Here is a 16283-nt window from a genome sequence, read left to right as displayed (position 1 = left end):
AGCAGATGGAGAAGTCTCATTAAGAAATCTGTGAGTGTTGCGTTTTGTGTGTTTAGCTGACTATTCGCCTCTGTCTGCAGCCAGTGATGTACACTTGCCCTCGGGACCCAAGGAGTACCTTGGAATGCTGGAATACAAGAGAGAAGACGAGGCCAAGCTCATTCAAAACCTCATTCTTGGTAATAAAACCTGGAACTCTGCTTTTCTTGCTTTCTCTGTGAAAACTCAAACATCAGTCAATGCCAAAGTCCTGGGCAGGGCAAGTCCCATGTCTTCCTCTTTCTTCCTTCATTGCTTCTTCCTCTAGCTTGCAGTTTCTCAGCCTCAGCACTACTGACCAGATACTCCTTATTGAGGGAGTGAGGTGGGCCACATCCTTGACTTCCGCCTGCTGGAAGCCAGTATCAACCCCTAGTCACGACAATAAAAATATCTCCAAACATTGCCTTCATCGTTGGGTCTCAGCACAGGAGCCACAGTGGTCATAATTGTGGCTCTGTGCACTATTTGACTTCTGCTGAGAAATCCACTTACAGGCATTGTGATAGGAGCTGCCCAGCCAAACCCCAGTTCTAGGAACATCCCAGACTGCATGAGGGTTAGTGGTCTTAGAATCAATCTTCCACAGTCTCCAAGTGGTTTTCCAGGAGAAGGGAGAAAAGCTGCCTTCCTGGTAGCTAGTCCCAAGATTTTTAAATAGAAAGTTGAGGGGTAGTCTTACTTCCTCTTCTTCAGAATGACCCCCTCAGAGCATGAAGTACCCCCACCCTTCCCTTCCCTACCCTCACTGGCATACCATGAGTAGTGGCCTCTTCTTTGTTCCCATGGCTTAATGCAGCAGCAACAAGCTCCTTTTCTATGAAGCCTGTCTTTCCTTCAGCCTCATTCTGTCACTCTGCCATTCTCTTCTACCCAAGACCAGGCTCGACTCATCTACACTGTTATGTCCCTGGATTTCCTATTCAAGGTGGTTTCTTGTGGTTGTTGAGATCATTTTTCATCCTTATCAAAGAAATTGAGGTAGGGGTTTATGATACTGGGTTCCTTTTTTCTATTGGGGATCAAAAATCCAGGGTCTCCACACCAAGGAAAATTACAACTTCTGTCGTTCATCTGGACTTTTAAAAAAGAGAGAGTGCTTTGAAAATGAGAAATGAGAGGAGCAGGTGGCACCAGAGAGAGGACCCAGAAGGAATTCCTCAAAGAGAAAAGAAACCCCTGAGTGTTCAGGCTCTGCATGAAGTGCAGAAAAATGACCAAATCCCCTGCCCACAACCAAGGGTCCTCAGGAGGAGAGCTGACCCATCAGCTCTGGTCCTCACTGGCTCTCTCTGCTCCAGATCTGAAGCCCCGTGGTGTGGTTGTGAACATGATCCCCGGACTGCCGGCTCACATCCTGTTCATGTGTGTACGCTATGCAGACTCTTTAAATGATGCCAACATGCTGAAGTCCCTCATGAACAGCACCATTAATGGCATCAAGCAGGTGGTTAAGGTAAGGAATCGCCTTTGACATTGGCCCTCGGTGTGCACCAATGGGAACAACTGGATGCCCATTCTTTACCTACCCTTAGTGTCCAGTCTTGAGTGAGCCACATAATTCCTCAAACCAGTTTGAGGCCCAACTAATGAAAGAGGTCAAGCTGTCAGGGAAAGACAAGTGGACAAGAATCTGTCAACAGATCTCAGAAGTGCTAAGTATGGAAATGCACACCTGCAATTCCAGCTACTCAGGAGACTGAGGCAGGGGGAATCACAAGTTTAGCCCAGCTTTGGCAACTGAGTGAAACCCTGTCTCAAAATAAAATAAATAAGGTTGGGGATATAATTCAGTGGTAGAGCTCTTGTCTAACATGTATGAGGCCCTAAGTTCAACCCCTAGCACCTCAAAACCTTACCAGTGAGACTACAACCTATGACCTACTACCTCATTACTTCTATTCCCTTAGGAGAATAGAATAGCTTCGAGATTACCAGCTGTGAGGCATATGTGTTCTAACAGTGTAGCAAGCATGAATGATGAGGAATGGGAAGAAGTGAAAAATTACTCATCTCTTCCTTTGGCAATGATACACTTTTCCCTCCTAAAATCACATAATGTACTGTTCTCCCCAGTCCAGAAATGAAGATGACCTGTGTCTTTGTTAGGTTAGTGGCTTTATAAGGCTAAGCTACTGTAGCTGAGAGACCACTCCCATCTACCCATCCCAAATATGCAGTGCATGAAAGAAAATGGAGGTTTTCCTCTTCTCATAATGAGCCATTATGTTGGAAGAAGGCTGTGCTCCACACAGTCATGCAGGGACCCAGATTCCTTCCAGCTTGCTGAATGCCAATCCCTAGGACATTCTCCTCAATGGAAAGACTGGGCAACTACACCAACAGGAGTTTGCTGCTGGGTGGTAGGGAATCCATGCCTATCTGTCTATGTCCCACCATGGGATACAGATCCTGTATGTGTAGTGCGTAATCAGAAGTTACTATCTAAATTTCTCATGGTGTGACATGTAGGCAATAAAAAAAAAGTGACAATAAAAAGGAAAAGAGTTATGTGAATACTGATGTAACAATAAGATATAGTTCATTGTCAATTTCCTTTCCAGCTGCAACATATTCCTAAAACCATTCTGCACTTACTGGATTTATTTTTTTCTTTTTTCCTGGAAACTCTTAAGTGATAAATGAGAAAATAATTGTAACTAAGACTCAGATATCTTTTTAAACAGACCAGATCCTTGTCACAGGGGTGGAAGCTCTGTATAAAAAGAGCTCTTAGGTAATGCTTGGTTCAACCTGGATCCTGGGATATCCAGCTACCAGAGCATGGGTAGGGTGGTTGATAAAGTACAAAGCTGGACTTTATGTGTGTTCAGTTAGAAAATTCCATTAACCACAGTAAGTGGAGTTAGTACCAAATCTGTTTTCTCTCTTTCTAGGAAATAACCATCCAGTTTTCAGTTAAAAGCCCAAGTTTCTAGCTATTATAACATACTGATCCACATGAAAAAGGAACAATAAAATATAGATCCACTGTTTTTCATGCCCCTCCAAAAGAGAAGCACCATTTGATGTTGGGATATATTTGAATGTTTTAGTTGAAGGAATACTTACCTCACTTTTAGCAAAATATATTTTCTTTTTAAAAAAAAATTAGTTGTAGGCGGACACAATACTTTTATATTATTTATTTATTTTTATGTGGTGCTGAGGATGTAACCCAGTGCCTCACATGTGCTAGGAAAGTGCTCTATTACTAAGTCACAACCCCATCCCCAAAATATATTTTCTCGAAGAGTTAAACCCTATTTAAATTACTCTAACAAAAGGAAAGAATTATTTTTAAAAAGTAGATGTTTGAGAGGTCAGAATATGGGCATTTTCCCCCTCTCCTCCAAGAAAAAAAAATTGTACCAGTAATTCATTTTTCATCTGGTGTTAAAGAAAATGAGCATTTGCTTTGTGCTATACTCTTTATAGTCACTATCTTCATAGAGTCAGTGGAATGTTGTTGAAAGGGCTTCCTTAAATTGACATTTTCCTTATTCATGTTTTCATAAATGAGTTTTCTTAAAACAAGACAAACTCACATTGTGTTCCAGCCGTAGGCACACAATATTTATCTCATCTTGATGCTCTGAAATGTTTAGCTAAATATTTATACACCAAAAGATGCTTGGCATGAGAATTACAAAAGCCCTTTCTTGCCAGCAACTTCAGTCTCAAATTCTCCATGGACACCTCCCTCTGCCTTTGTCTGTGCCTAGGACCTGCCCCTGCCCCACCTCCAATACACCAGTGCTCACCTGGGCCACATGTCCTCTTCAGCCACTGTTCCTTTTCCTCCGCCCTTCTGCCTGCCAAAGTGCTTCTACTAGGAGCCTCCATCAATTCTCTTTATCACTCCTTGCAATCTGGAATGACAAAGATGTAGTACCCCACAATCTATTAAAATACCTAAAATAACTCCTCCACTGAATCCAATGGTATTGCTTTGGTTTTTATTCTCCTGAAATTGACTAAAGTATTATCACCCGTCTTCTTGAAACACTTCTCCCTTGTTTTCCAAATTCCAGGATTTTCCAAGTCTTCCTTGTACCTCTTTGATCATGATCACTGTGCCTCTGCCTCTTGCTCACTCCTGCTCTCCTTCTCCACGGCTTTCCTCTCTCCACCCTGTGCTTTAAGAAGCAGATCCTTCCACCTCTCTCATGAGATTTTCACCCCCTGTGGTTCCCCATCATCTCTCTGTCCTCTGAGCTTTTGCAGCATGGTCTACATCAATCATGTGGGCACTTGACCACCTATTTATCTGTTCCTACATCTGTTATATCTGTCCTCCCGTTCAGAATGTGAGACTGACATTTCTCAGGCATTCCTGCAGTGCCTTCTGCAGGCTTCATAACTACAGACATAATTGGCACAGAACTATGTTGCAAAATGCACCTACTATAGAAATAGAAGCTCTTATTATTACAGCATAAATTTGATCGAGGCTTTAGTGAATAAAAGTAAAAGTTAATTTTGCTCAAAAGCCAACAATGAACCAAACAGGTAAGATACATCTGCTCTTGGCTCAGACACACCAGTCATCACCAAGTCCAGCGTTATCTTATTTTTTTAGGACCATTTAGAAGACTTTGAGATGCTGTCCTTTTGGCTTTCCAATACGTGTCACTTCCTCAACTGCCTGAAGCAGTACAGTGGAGAAGAGGTAGGATACTGCCCTGCTTTGTGTCTTGTGCTGACTGCTGGCCTCTGACCTTCTCCTGATCCAGAGCTCACATAGGGGTTAGGAACTGGGACACTCATCTCCAGAGACAGCCAGTGTTCCAACTGGCTTCTGGCTTCCCCTTCACCCAAGAGACCAGAGGCATGTCCCCTGTCAGACACTCGGGTGTACACCATAGGCCACGTCCTTCTGGTTGGGACATTTCAAAGTTTTTGGTATTATGACTCCAAAATATAGCCTCTGGTCCAATGTGCTTATTTCTTGTGAGCTGTTCTCTATAGATTCTGATTGTTTTTCCACGATTTGTAAATAGAATTCCTTTACAATCCAACTCTGCTTCTTGGAGCTGATGCCATGAAGTAGTTCTTCACTTTCAAGAACTCACAGAGAAAAACTTCATTGAATGAAAAAAACAAAGTGCCCCTTAGGGGTTTTGTGGCTTTCTAAAATGGTTGTACTATTTATAATCCCACCAGCAATGTCTGAAGCTTCCAATGTCTCAGACCTTCAACATTTAGTATTAACATGTTGTTATTTACCAATTTTCATGAATATAAAATGATACATTTTTACTTGAATCTTATTTGCTTGATTACTAGTGAGGTCAAGCATCATTTCAGAGGCTTATTGGTAATTTGTGTTTCCTTTTAAATTGCCTAATCACATATTTTCTCCATTTTTCTTAGAGCTGATGTTTTTCTTGTTGGTTTGTAGAAAGTTTTTACATATTATGATGGATGTACTGTGGTTTATTTTCTAATTTTCTTTATGGAGTCCTTTGTCATACATAGTTCTTTTTTTATTTTTATGTACTAAATCCATTAATCCTATTCTTTCATGATTTGTGTCTTAAGAATTCTCTACCCAAGATCATGAATATATTCCCTCCTAGAATTTTACAGTTTAGAATTTAGAGTCCACAATTATGGTTTTACCTCTCCAAACTTGGTGCAATTTTTATCAATCCCAAATAATGTGTGAGGTAATGATCTCATATCTTATTCCATGTGGATAGCCAATCATTCCAATGAAGTGAAGGTAAAATAAAGCATAAAAATAATCCTGCCAGTACTAGAAAACAAAAAGAGAAATAAGAATCTCCAACTTAAAAAAAAATCTGACTAAAAATCACCAAGGGGTAAGAGGAAGGGCAGGAGGTACCATGGATCAGTCTAGTTAAGACAAACTGGCATCTGTGAGATGATAATGGAAGAGGATATTATTCAACACCATTTATTTTAGGGTTCTTTCTTTGTGTCCTTTAGCCACATAGGGAGTTCTCTTTTCTAAGTTTGAGTAATTTTTCAATTACTTACTATACTTTTATTTCTAAATTTCTGTTGTTTTTTCCCACTACCTCTTATCATAATGTCCTATTTTTAATTTTTTAAATCTCTTTGAACGTATTAAATATATTGTGTTAGTGTATTTGGGACTAAATTAAATACCCTAGACCAGGTGGCTTACACAATAGAAACTTGTTTTCTCACCATCCTGACAGATTGTCAGTTCCTGATGAGGGCTCTGTACCTGGCTTTCAGAGAGCCACCTTCACCCTGTGTCCTTTTCTGTGTGCAGAGGGAATGACAGAGGGTGAGTGAGTGGGCCCTGTGTTGTCTCTTTTTATGAGGACACCAATCGTATCAGATCAGGGACCCACCCTGGCTTTCACTTGACCTTAATTACTTCCTTAAAGGATCCTTCTCCAAGTATAGCCACACCTATTAGAGGGAATTAGGGCTCCAACATATGAATTTGAGGGAGACACAGACATTCAGTCCATAATATACATTTTAAAACATCTCAAATTGATCTAGACCTTGTAATTGTAAGGCTACTCCATCTAAAGACCTCTAAACAGCAGTTGGTTTCCTTGGGAGCTTTGCAGTTTTTTCTGTGAGCTTCTGTGGGAGTTGTTTTCCTCTTAGTCCCAGGCTCCAGGGCATGTTTGTAAGGAAGTGCAGTGACAGGATGACTGGAAGATCATTAAGGAAAATGGTGTCATTTTTTAACAGAAAATAAATATTACCCCAAACTTCAAGGACTCATTTGAAACAAAGCAGACATGAAGTTTTAAGGTGTACAAGCTATAGTAGATGCTGATTATAATATCATTAGTAGAGATAGTACTTTCAATTCTCTACGTATCTATTGTGTTCTAATATCAATATGCTCAAAATTGCTTTCAGGAATTTATGAAGCATAACAGTCCACATCAGAATAAGAATTGCTTGAACAATTTTGACCTTTCAGAATACAGACAGATTCTTAGTGATGTGGCCATACGAATATATCATCAGTTCATTATCATAATGGAAAATAACATCCAACCAATAATAGGTAAGAAGAGAGTTGATGACCAAAAAAATATTCATAGTAACACTGAAACTTTTTAAAACATAGGCTTGGTGTTAGGAATGTTTGATTATGAGTAACATAATTTTAAAAACCAAGAAAACATAAATGCACACCTTTTCATTCTTTTCTTGCTCAAAATGATTCCATTAATAATAGTACACAGCTGGTAGTTTTCTTTCTGTAAAGATGATCCATCCTGAAAGAAAACATGGGAGCTTCTATTATTGATGTGATCTCTCTACTTCTTAGGTAGCTATTTCTGGAGCTTTAAAAGTCCCATTTAAATTCTTGTATACTTTGCTCAGTTTTCTGAAACTAAAATGCCTTAGGCCCTGAGTTATTGCTGAACAGCTCTCCTTCCTCTGAGTTAAGAGTGGCATCAAGCCTGTAAGGAGCTTGGCCCTGCGGGAGAGCTGTCCATTGTATCCCCCCACCCCTGCCCAGCACCCCCATGCTCCCAAATCCTTGACTCTTGCTTTTTCTATCTCAACTACATCCACTGACTCTTGTAAGAAAGTGTGCCATCTCCTTCGTCAGACACACAAAGGCAGTGGGACATGTTCTCTGACGTGCCCCTGTGTGAGAAGTGCTTCTATTTCTCCCCTTAGTGCCCGGCATGCTGGAGTATGAGAGTCTGCAGGGCATCTCCGGCCTGAAGCCCACGGGCTTCCGGAAGCGGTCATCCAGCATTGATGACACGGACGCCTACACGATGACCTCCATCCTGCAGCAGCTGAGCTATTTCTACACCACCATGTGCCAGAATGGCCTGGACCCGGAGCTCGTGAGGCAGGCAGTGAAGCAACTGTTCTTCTTGATTGGGGCAGTCACCCTGAATAGCCTCTTCCTGCGCAAGGACATGTGCTCCTGCAGGAAAGGGATGCAGATAAGGTAAAGCCCATAAACCGCCGCTAATCTGGGGAGGCTGGCCCGAAAGAGTGCTAAGCAACTCAGTGAGACCCTGTCTCTAAATAAAATATAAAATAGGGCTGGGGATGTGGCTCAGTGGTTGAGTGCCTCTGAGTTCAATTCCCAGTGTAGATGCAACACACACCCCAGCATCAGATGCACAGGGGTGGTACTGTAGGAGTGCGCAGGACACTTAGAGCCTTGGAGATGTTGATGGTGGCATGTCCCCCACCCCCACCCCCCACACCACCATCTTGAAGCTCTGGCATAGTGACTGTAGCTGAGAACCAGTAATTGTATATTTTAAATTCTGGCCTTCCAGGGTTACCATACACTCTACCAGTATTGGCCACTTTATCTGTGGAGAAACCAGGCTGAGAACACAGGGAACAGTGGAAAAGTCTATAGGATCTCCACCTTTGAGAAGCTCAAAGCAGCTAAATAACAATTCAATACAACCATGTAAATCACAAGCAAGTGGTGCAGGAAATGCTTCAGAGAAAAGACATTATTGTGGTTGGAAAACTGAGAAAGCCAGAGAGTTTGCACTGAGTGGTAAAGTTGAAGGAGAAGAACTTCCAGGCAGGGAAGTGGGCAAAGGAGTAACAGTGGAGCTACAGGGGAGATGTTTATGATTCGGAGAATGTATACAGGAAGTGGGCACCTGTGTGTGATTTGAGAGCTGGGGGTGGTGATGATGGTAATGTGAGGGAAGGTGACAGAGTCTTTTGAGCCTAGAAATAAATGTAAGGCATCCATCATATCTCTTTAGACTAGTGAAACTTGGAGTTGGGCAGCCCCACAAAGCTGGCTGACAAATTCCCATAACACCAGGTTGTAGATGCAAAGGAGTGTTCAGAAGGACTGGCCTTTGCAGGGTTTTTTTCTCTTCATTGAGAAAGTAAAGAGTTCTGTTTATTTTGCAAGCTCTAAGCAGATGCCCTGTGCCCTCTGAGATAGATTGCAGCCCTCTTTAAAGCCATACACCTAAACTGAATGGGGACTTGAGTAAAAGGAGACATGAGTGAGATGCATGACTCACTGGGAATTGAACTCAGAGGCACTCAAACTGGGAATTGAACTCAGAGGCACTCAACCACTGAGTAACTTTGTAAGAGCCACGGTAGAAAGGCCTGCTTACTTACCCCACTTCTCCTTGGGCTGGAACTCCGCAAGCTAGAGGTGGTGCCAGAGTTAGAAGGCGACGGGTAGCATGTACATTTTAACAACATTCACTTATTCATATATTTAAGCACCTGCCATAAGCAAGGCATGCAAAAGATTTTTTGATGAATATAAGCAACAAAACATGAAAACAAGTAGAAAATCAGAATCAATGAAAAGTATATATAGTGCATAGAGTAGCTTGAAAACTGACTCTGCTTTCTGGCTGCCAGAACAGGAACTAGAAAATGTGGCCCAAGTAAATACCTTGCTTTCTAGCCTGAGGAAATATGGGGAGAATATAAAAGGCATTGATTTGGGTCTTAAAGGACAGGTAGGATTTTAACAGATCAAGAAGTAGCTCAATGAGCACAAGCTGAAATGAAGGAAAAACTAAAGACAGAGAATGAAAAGCCCCTTTAGAACTGTGCACCCAGGAATGATGGGAGAACTTTTTAGAGACAGAGAGTGGAAGGCCTGGTGAGCCATGCATACTTTACCTCCTCAGCAGCTACAGTAGATGTTTTCTTTTTCAGAGGCTTTAAAATATGAGTTCAATTTAATAGTCATGGGACTATGCAGATTGTAGATTTCATCTTGGGTGAGTTCAGGTTGTCTGCTTTTTGAGAAATCAGTGCATTTCATCTAAATTATTGAGTTTACATGCATAGAGTTGCTCTTAATAAGTTTTTATTATGCTTTTAATTTCTTCAGGATTTGTAATGTTGTGCCTTTTTGAGTAATTGATATCAGAAATCTGTGACTTCTCTTTTTTTTCCTTCATCAGTCTTGCTATAAGTTTGTCAATATTATCGATCTTTCCAAAGAACCAGTTGTTGGTTTCATTGATTTTCCTCTACTTTTGTTTCTAATTTTCTTGATCTCTCATATTATCATCATTATTTCATTCATTCTGCTGACTTGATTTATTTTGCTCTGCTTTTTCTAGTGTCTTAAAGTAGAAGTTTTGATGATTGACTTTGAGGCCTTTCTTTTTTTTCCACATAAGCCTTTAATGCTATTAATTTCCCTCTAAGCTCTACTTTAGCTCCAACCCACAGATTTTGGTATGTTTATATTTTCATCTTTGTTCGATTCAAAATCTATTTTAAGTTTCCCTAAGGCCTACTGTCTGACCCAAGTGTCATCTGTGTTGTTTAATCTCCAGGTGTTTGGAGACTTTCTTATCATCTTTCTGTTATTTGATGTTTAATTTAATTCCATGGTGGTCACAGAACATGCTTTAGAAACAGAAAGTAGAACGGTAGTTCCCAGGGACTAAGGGCATGGATTATGACACCAGAGTGACCAACCATCCCACTTTGCTCAGGACTTTCCCAGTTTTATTTCTAAATTTATTAACAGTTAAGAAAAACATAATTTGTATGATTTCAATTCTTTTAAATTTGTTATAATTGCTTTTATAACACAGAATATGGTCCATTTTTGTGAATGTTCTATGTTCATTCGGAAAGAATGCATATCATGGCATTGGGTTAATGTTTGAATAAAATATCAAATCAACACAGTTTGTTGATGAATAGGTTCAGCTCTATATATTTGCTAATTTTTCTACCAGTTCTGATAATTAGTACAGAAATGTTGAAGTCTTCAACTATACTTATGGATTTGTTTGTTTCTCCTTGCAATCTGTCTGTGTTTGCTTGTGGTTATTTGAAGGCTTTTGTTAGATGCACACCTATTAAGAATTGTTTTGTCTTCTTGGTAAGTTGACCCTCCTATGATTATGTTATGTTCCTCTTTATCCCTTCCTGGTAATTTCCTCTTCCCTGAAGTCTTCTTTTTTTTTAAATCTGAAATTACATAGCTACTCCATATTTCTTTGATTAGCATTTTCATAGTATATTTTTCCCATTATTTTAATCTACATATATCATATTCAAAGTGAGTTTCTCATAGGCAGCATATATTAGGGTGTTGGGGTACTTTTTAAAATCCAACAGGACAATCTGTGCTCCGTAAATAGGATATTTAGACCATCTTAATTTAATGTAATTACTGATATATTTAGAATTAGGTCTACCATCTCATTATTTTCTATTTGTTCTTTGTGTTTTTGTTTTTGGTGCTGGGAATTAAACCCAGGGGCACTTTACCACTGATCTACATCCCCATCCCTTTTTATGTTTTATTTCGGGACAGGGTATCACTAAGTTGCTAAGGAGCTCACTAAATTGCTGAGGCTGACCTCAAACTTGCAGTCCTCCTGCCCCAACCTCCCCAATCACTGGGATTACAGGTGTGTGCCACCCACTCCCAGTATCCTTCTGTTTGTTGTTGTTTGTTTCTCCAATTTTCTTTTTCTTTTTTTTCTTTTTGTCTTTAGTGTTATTTGAACATTTTTTAGTATCTCTTTTAATTTACTTAGTGCATTTTAACCATATCTTTTTGAAGAATTTTTAGTGAGAATCAATCTTACCATGTCAAGTGGACTATAAAAATCTTACATAAGCCCCTTTATGCTCCCTACTTTATGTTATAGTTGTCTTATGGATAATAATGATGATGGTGATGAACTAAATATAAAAGCAGGATATTTCCACCCTCCCTCTCTCAGCCTTGGGAATTCCTTTTTAGCTCTTCAGCCAGAACCAGGGGTCCCCTATTGTTAATGCCCACTTTTTTTTATTTTTTTAATTGTCAATGGATCTTTATTTTAGTTATTATATGCCATGCTGAGAATTGAACCCTGTGCCTCAGGCATGCTAGGCAAGTGTTCTACCACTGGGCTACAACCCCAGCCTTAATCCCACTTTTGAGTTTCAGGCTGCATTGAGTTCAAGCCAGTGAATGGGAGAGAAATTGGTAAACTCACTGTCAATTTGGAAGTGTTTTAAACTTTGGTCATCTTCCTCAATACACCTGCTACTTTTTACCTTTCAGAGACCTTAGACAGCTGCTCCATGCAGTCTGTCCAGGTTTTATACCCCATTCAGTGGGAGAGAGAAGATGGAATATGCTTATTCTCTCTCCCCAAGAACCAGAACCGCATACACATTCACAGATGGGAGGATTAGCATGCTGAGTTCAGAATTAGAAAGGATTACGGCAGGATTGAATAGGGTGGATTGGAAGGGGTGAGATGGGAAGTCCATTAAGAATCTGTTGCAATAAAAACTGCAAGTCATAAGAACTCAAACTAGTTCTTTGCAACAATGCAACAAAGGAGACCAATGTACTCATTCCGTCCCTATGGAGCACATAAGTCAGCATTACTGCCCCAGTTCATAATTAGAGAGAAGACCCACATGGGGAGTTGCCAATCTGGAAGGCCACAGCTGGAACTGACCTTGGAGATAACTTCAATGATCAACTGAGATCGACCTTCAGGATCACCTAATTGATGTCTAATACTCAAACTTTTTATTAACAGTTTCATTGATATTACATATCGTAGTGCTCTTCCAAGTTAAAGTGCAAATAGTTCAGCGGTTTGAGTAAGCATCACCACAATGTGATTTAGAATCTTTTCATCAACCCCAAAAAGAAATCTTATACACATTAGCAGCTACTCTTTTCCCCCACCCACACTCCACCCCACCCCAACATACTCTCACCAACCTGGGCAACCACTTATATATTCTCTTTCACTACATATTTTGTGTATTTTTAAACATTTTTAAATCAACAGAATCATAAAATATGCTGTCTTTGTGTTTGGCTTCCTTCACTTAAGAGGAATTTCTTCCATGGAGCAGATATCAACTCCTAATATTTTTTTCTTGTTGAAAAATATCTCATTGTATTGTATATGCTACGATTTGCTTACCCACTCATCAGTTGATAGATGACATTTGGGTTGTTTTCACAATTTTAGGTCCATTTGATGGACCTAAAATATTTGTTGTACAGTTTTTTATATGGACATATTTTTAGTCCTCTTGAGTATATATCTATTATTAGAATCACTGGTATGTTAGCTTTTTGTCAAAAAACATAACAAAATACCTGTGGTAATCAACTTATAAAGAGCAAAGTTGTATTTTGGCTCAGAATGGTTGAGGTTTCAGTCTACAGATAGAGAAATCTATTGCTTTTGGGCCTGTGGCAAGGCAGTATATCATGGTAGAGAGTGCATGATGGCCAGGAAACAAAAAGAGAGGAAGAGAAAGGGCCGGGATCCCAGGATCCCCTTCAGGAGCATGCCCCCAGTGACCCAATTTCCTCTCATTAGGTCCCACCTCTTAAAGGTCTCACCACCTTCCAGTAGCACCACCTGTTAGGGACCATGGGTCTTTGGGGGACATCCAAGATCCAAACTGTAGCACTGGGTCATACAGTAACTATATGTTTAATTTCTAGAAACTACAAGATTACTTTCCCAGCAGTTGTGTGATTTTACCTTCCCATTAGCAATGTGTTTGCAATGTATGAATGTTCTCCACACTTTCATCATATCCAGAGAAGCTGATGAATTCCTAAGCTCAACAGTGATTGGTGGCGCTAAAATCAGTGCCTCTTAACTCGTAAACCTGTAATAATTAGCGACAGAAACAAGAATGAAAACCCAGTTGACCGAAAGCAGTTTCCAACCAAATGAAACATTTCTGCCAATTCAGGAAAAGAAATCAATGTTTTATCCTACAGAAATCTTCTCTTCAAATATTACTGTTTTGGTCCTTTTATAGATTTTTCAAAACTGAACTTTGAAAATTACTGTAGTCATTTTTCTTTACTCAGATTTCCCTCAAGTGCATAGCTATTCCAGCTCCTTACTTCAGACCAACATGACCCTTAGAACCATGGATCCAGAAAGCTGGTCATCTCATCCATCCCCTCCTGTTAGAGATGAGACTGCTGCACCCAGCTCCTAAGATCTCTGTAAACTGTGTGGGACACACTGGGGGATTTGGCATCTTCCCTGAAGTGTTCTGTGCTCCTCTGCCTTTCACTCCAGGTGTAACATCAGCTACTTAGAAGAATGGCTTAAAGATAAGAATTTGCAGAACAGCTTAGCCAAGGAAACTTTGGAGCCCCTCTCTCAGGCAGCCTGGTTGCTCCAGGTCAAGAAGACCACAGACAGCGATGCCAAGGAGATCTACGAACGCTGCACCTCATTGTCAGCTGTGCAGGTGACCAGCCTTCCCTAGTGCCTCCCTGGATCTTCTAGGACAGATCATGGATTGCCATGGCTTTTCCTGGCTCAGTCAGCCGGGTTGCGCTGGACTTTGTGTTCACAGAGCACACTTGTCTCCCAGGGCCCACCCTTTTGCCTACTAAATATATATTAGATTCTAACTCTAAGCCTCAAAACACAAACACGTATGTGATATCTCTCTGGCCATTAAACTCATACATGTGCATGTGTGAAGGGTGCTCACATGGGAGGCAGGGAAGTTGGAAAGGGGGGTTCCTTTACTGTCATCTAATTATGTTATTTGTATTTGCTTGTCTTCTACACCCTTCTCCCCTTGTTTTCTCTTTTCTTGGAAATAGAAAACATGATTCCTGAGCCAAATGACAGTATAAAAGAACGAACTGTGGTTCTCAAAATTCCATGACTGTTATTACATGATCAGAGTGTTGTCTTTCGTGGTCTAATACCATGTTATGTGATATTTGCAGATCATAAAGATCCTTAATTCATACACACCTATAGATGACTTCGAGAAAAGAGTGACTCCATCCTTTGTTCGAAAAGTACAGGTGAGATTCTTCAGGATGTGCCTTTTAATTTTACCTGTTAAGGATGATATAAGCCACTGATACATAATTAATTTGAAATCCAAGGTTAAAGTGCATTTTACCATACGTGCAAATGAAAGACACCCAGCTCAAAGGCAATAGAAATGTTCCCAGCTTTCAGAATCCATTTTAGTCCTGGTGGGAAGGGAATGAAAACACTCAAACTGGGTCTCAGCTGCTGTGATTGATCTTTCAGCCCATCTTGTTTCTGATTGGTCTTGAAATACAGCACAGATGGGCACAGCTGAATAGAAACAGGGACCTGCATATCTGGTTTTCTTATGTAATCCCTAAAGTTTCTTTCCCCAGTGAACTAGGACAGCAGTTCCCCAAGTTTGGTTTGAAGGTTCTGGGGTGGGGGGAGGGGTCCTTGAGACTGCTTCCTAGGTCTGCAAAATCCTTCCTTTTCCCAAAGACATAACCTGGATGAGGCAGGATTTTTCTCATCTACTTCAACCAAAATAACATCTCACAACAGATCGAGTGCATAAGCAGATATAATATCTTACGTCATGTGTCTTATATTAAATCAGACATTAAAGAGATTTATAGAAATAGGAAATATCACTTCTAAGTCTTTTTTTTTTGAAAATTAGTTCTTTTTCATTGAAAATGTTATGTGTAACATGTACTGGATTTATTATTATCCCAATGAATTAGTGAATATTTTAAATTGTTACTTTAATTATTGATACAATAAATGTCAATAATTACAGCCACATACATAAAAGCTCTTTGGAGTCCTCATAAATTTTTTCCACATTGTTTATTGGTACATTATAATTGTACATAATGATGTGATCTGTTACTACAAATCTATACATGCCAATATTGTAACAATATAATTTGGCCAATATCACTCCTCAGAACTTCTTCCTTCCCTTCCCACCTCCCACTCCTGGGTCCCATTCCTCTACTGATCTCCCTATGGGTTTTCATGAGATCTGCCCCCTCCTTTCTTTTCTTTTTCCTCTCTAATTTCTGCATGTAAGAGAAAACGTGACATTTGACCTTCTGATTTTTCATTTAACATAATGTTATCTAGTTCCATCATTTTCCTTCAAATGTCATGACTTCATTTTTCTTTATGGCCGAATAAAACTCCATTGTGTATATACCACATTTTCTTTATCTGCTCATCCATTGATGGACACCTAGACTGGTTCCATAGTTTGACTATTTCAAACTGTGCTGCTATAAACATGGGTATACGTATATCACCGTACAATGATGACTTTAATTATTTAGGATAAATATCAAGGAGTGGTATTGCTAGGTCATATGGTGGTTCCTGCCTAGTCTTTTGAAGAACCTCCATGCTGATTTCCATAGTGGTTGTACTAATTTACAATCCCATCAACAGTGTAAGTGTTCCTTTTCTCCACATCCTCTTCAGAATTTGTTGATGACTGCCATT

At 40.0% G+C, this 16283-nt stretch overlaps 1 protein-coding gene across 3 annotated transcripts in view; it reads left to right on the top strand.

Annotated features, from left to right (window-relative positions):
* Myo5c (myosin VC) overlaps positions 1-16283 on the top strand; it is a 92627-nt gene that overhangs the window by 74336 nt on the left and 2008 nt on the right. For all 3 annotated transcript variants that reach the window (XM_046461371.2, XM_046461370.2, XM_046461373.2), the window contains 7 exons: positions 81-179; positions 1341-1495; positions 4622-4711; positions 6919-7069; positions 7696-7978; positions 14079-14253; positions 14747-14827. In XM_046461371.2, coding sequence (XP_046317327.1) covers positions 81-179; positions 1341-1495; positions 4622-4711; positions 6919-7069; positions 7696-7978; positions 14079-14253; positions 14747-14827 — 1034 coding nt within the window. The remainder of the gene's footprint in view (positions 1-80; positions 180-1340; positions 1496-4621; positions 4712-6918; positions 7070-7695; positions 7979-14078; positions 14254-14746; positions 14828-16283) is intronic.

Source organism: Marmota monax, unplaced genomic scaffold, assembly GCF_021218885.2.
Source record: "Marmota monax isolate L192 unplaced genomic scaffold, Marmota_monax_Labrador192_F-V1.1 WCK01_AAM20220418_F8-fsc00001, whole genome shotgun sequence".
Taxonomy (NCBI): Eukaryota; Metazoa; Chordata; class Mammalia; order Rodentia; family Sciuridae; genus Marmota; species Marmota monax.
This window is presented reverse-complemented; position numbering and strand designations above follow the sequence as displayed.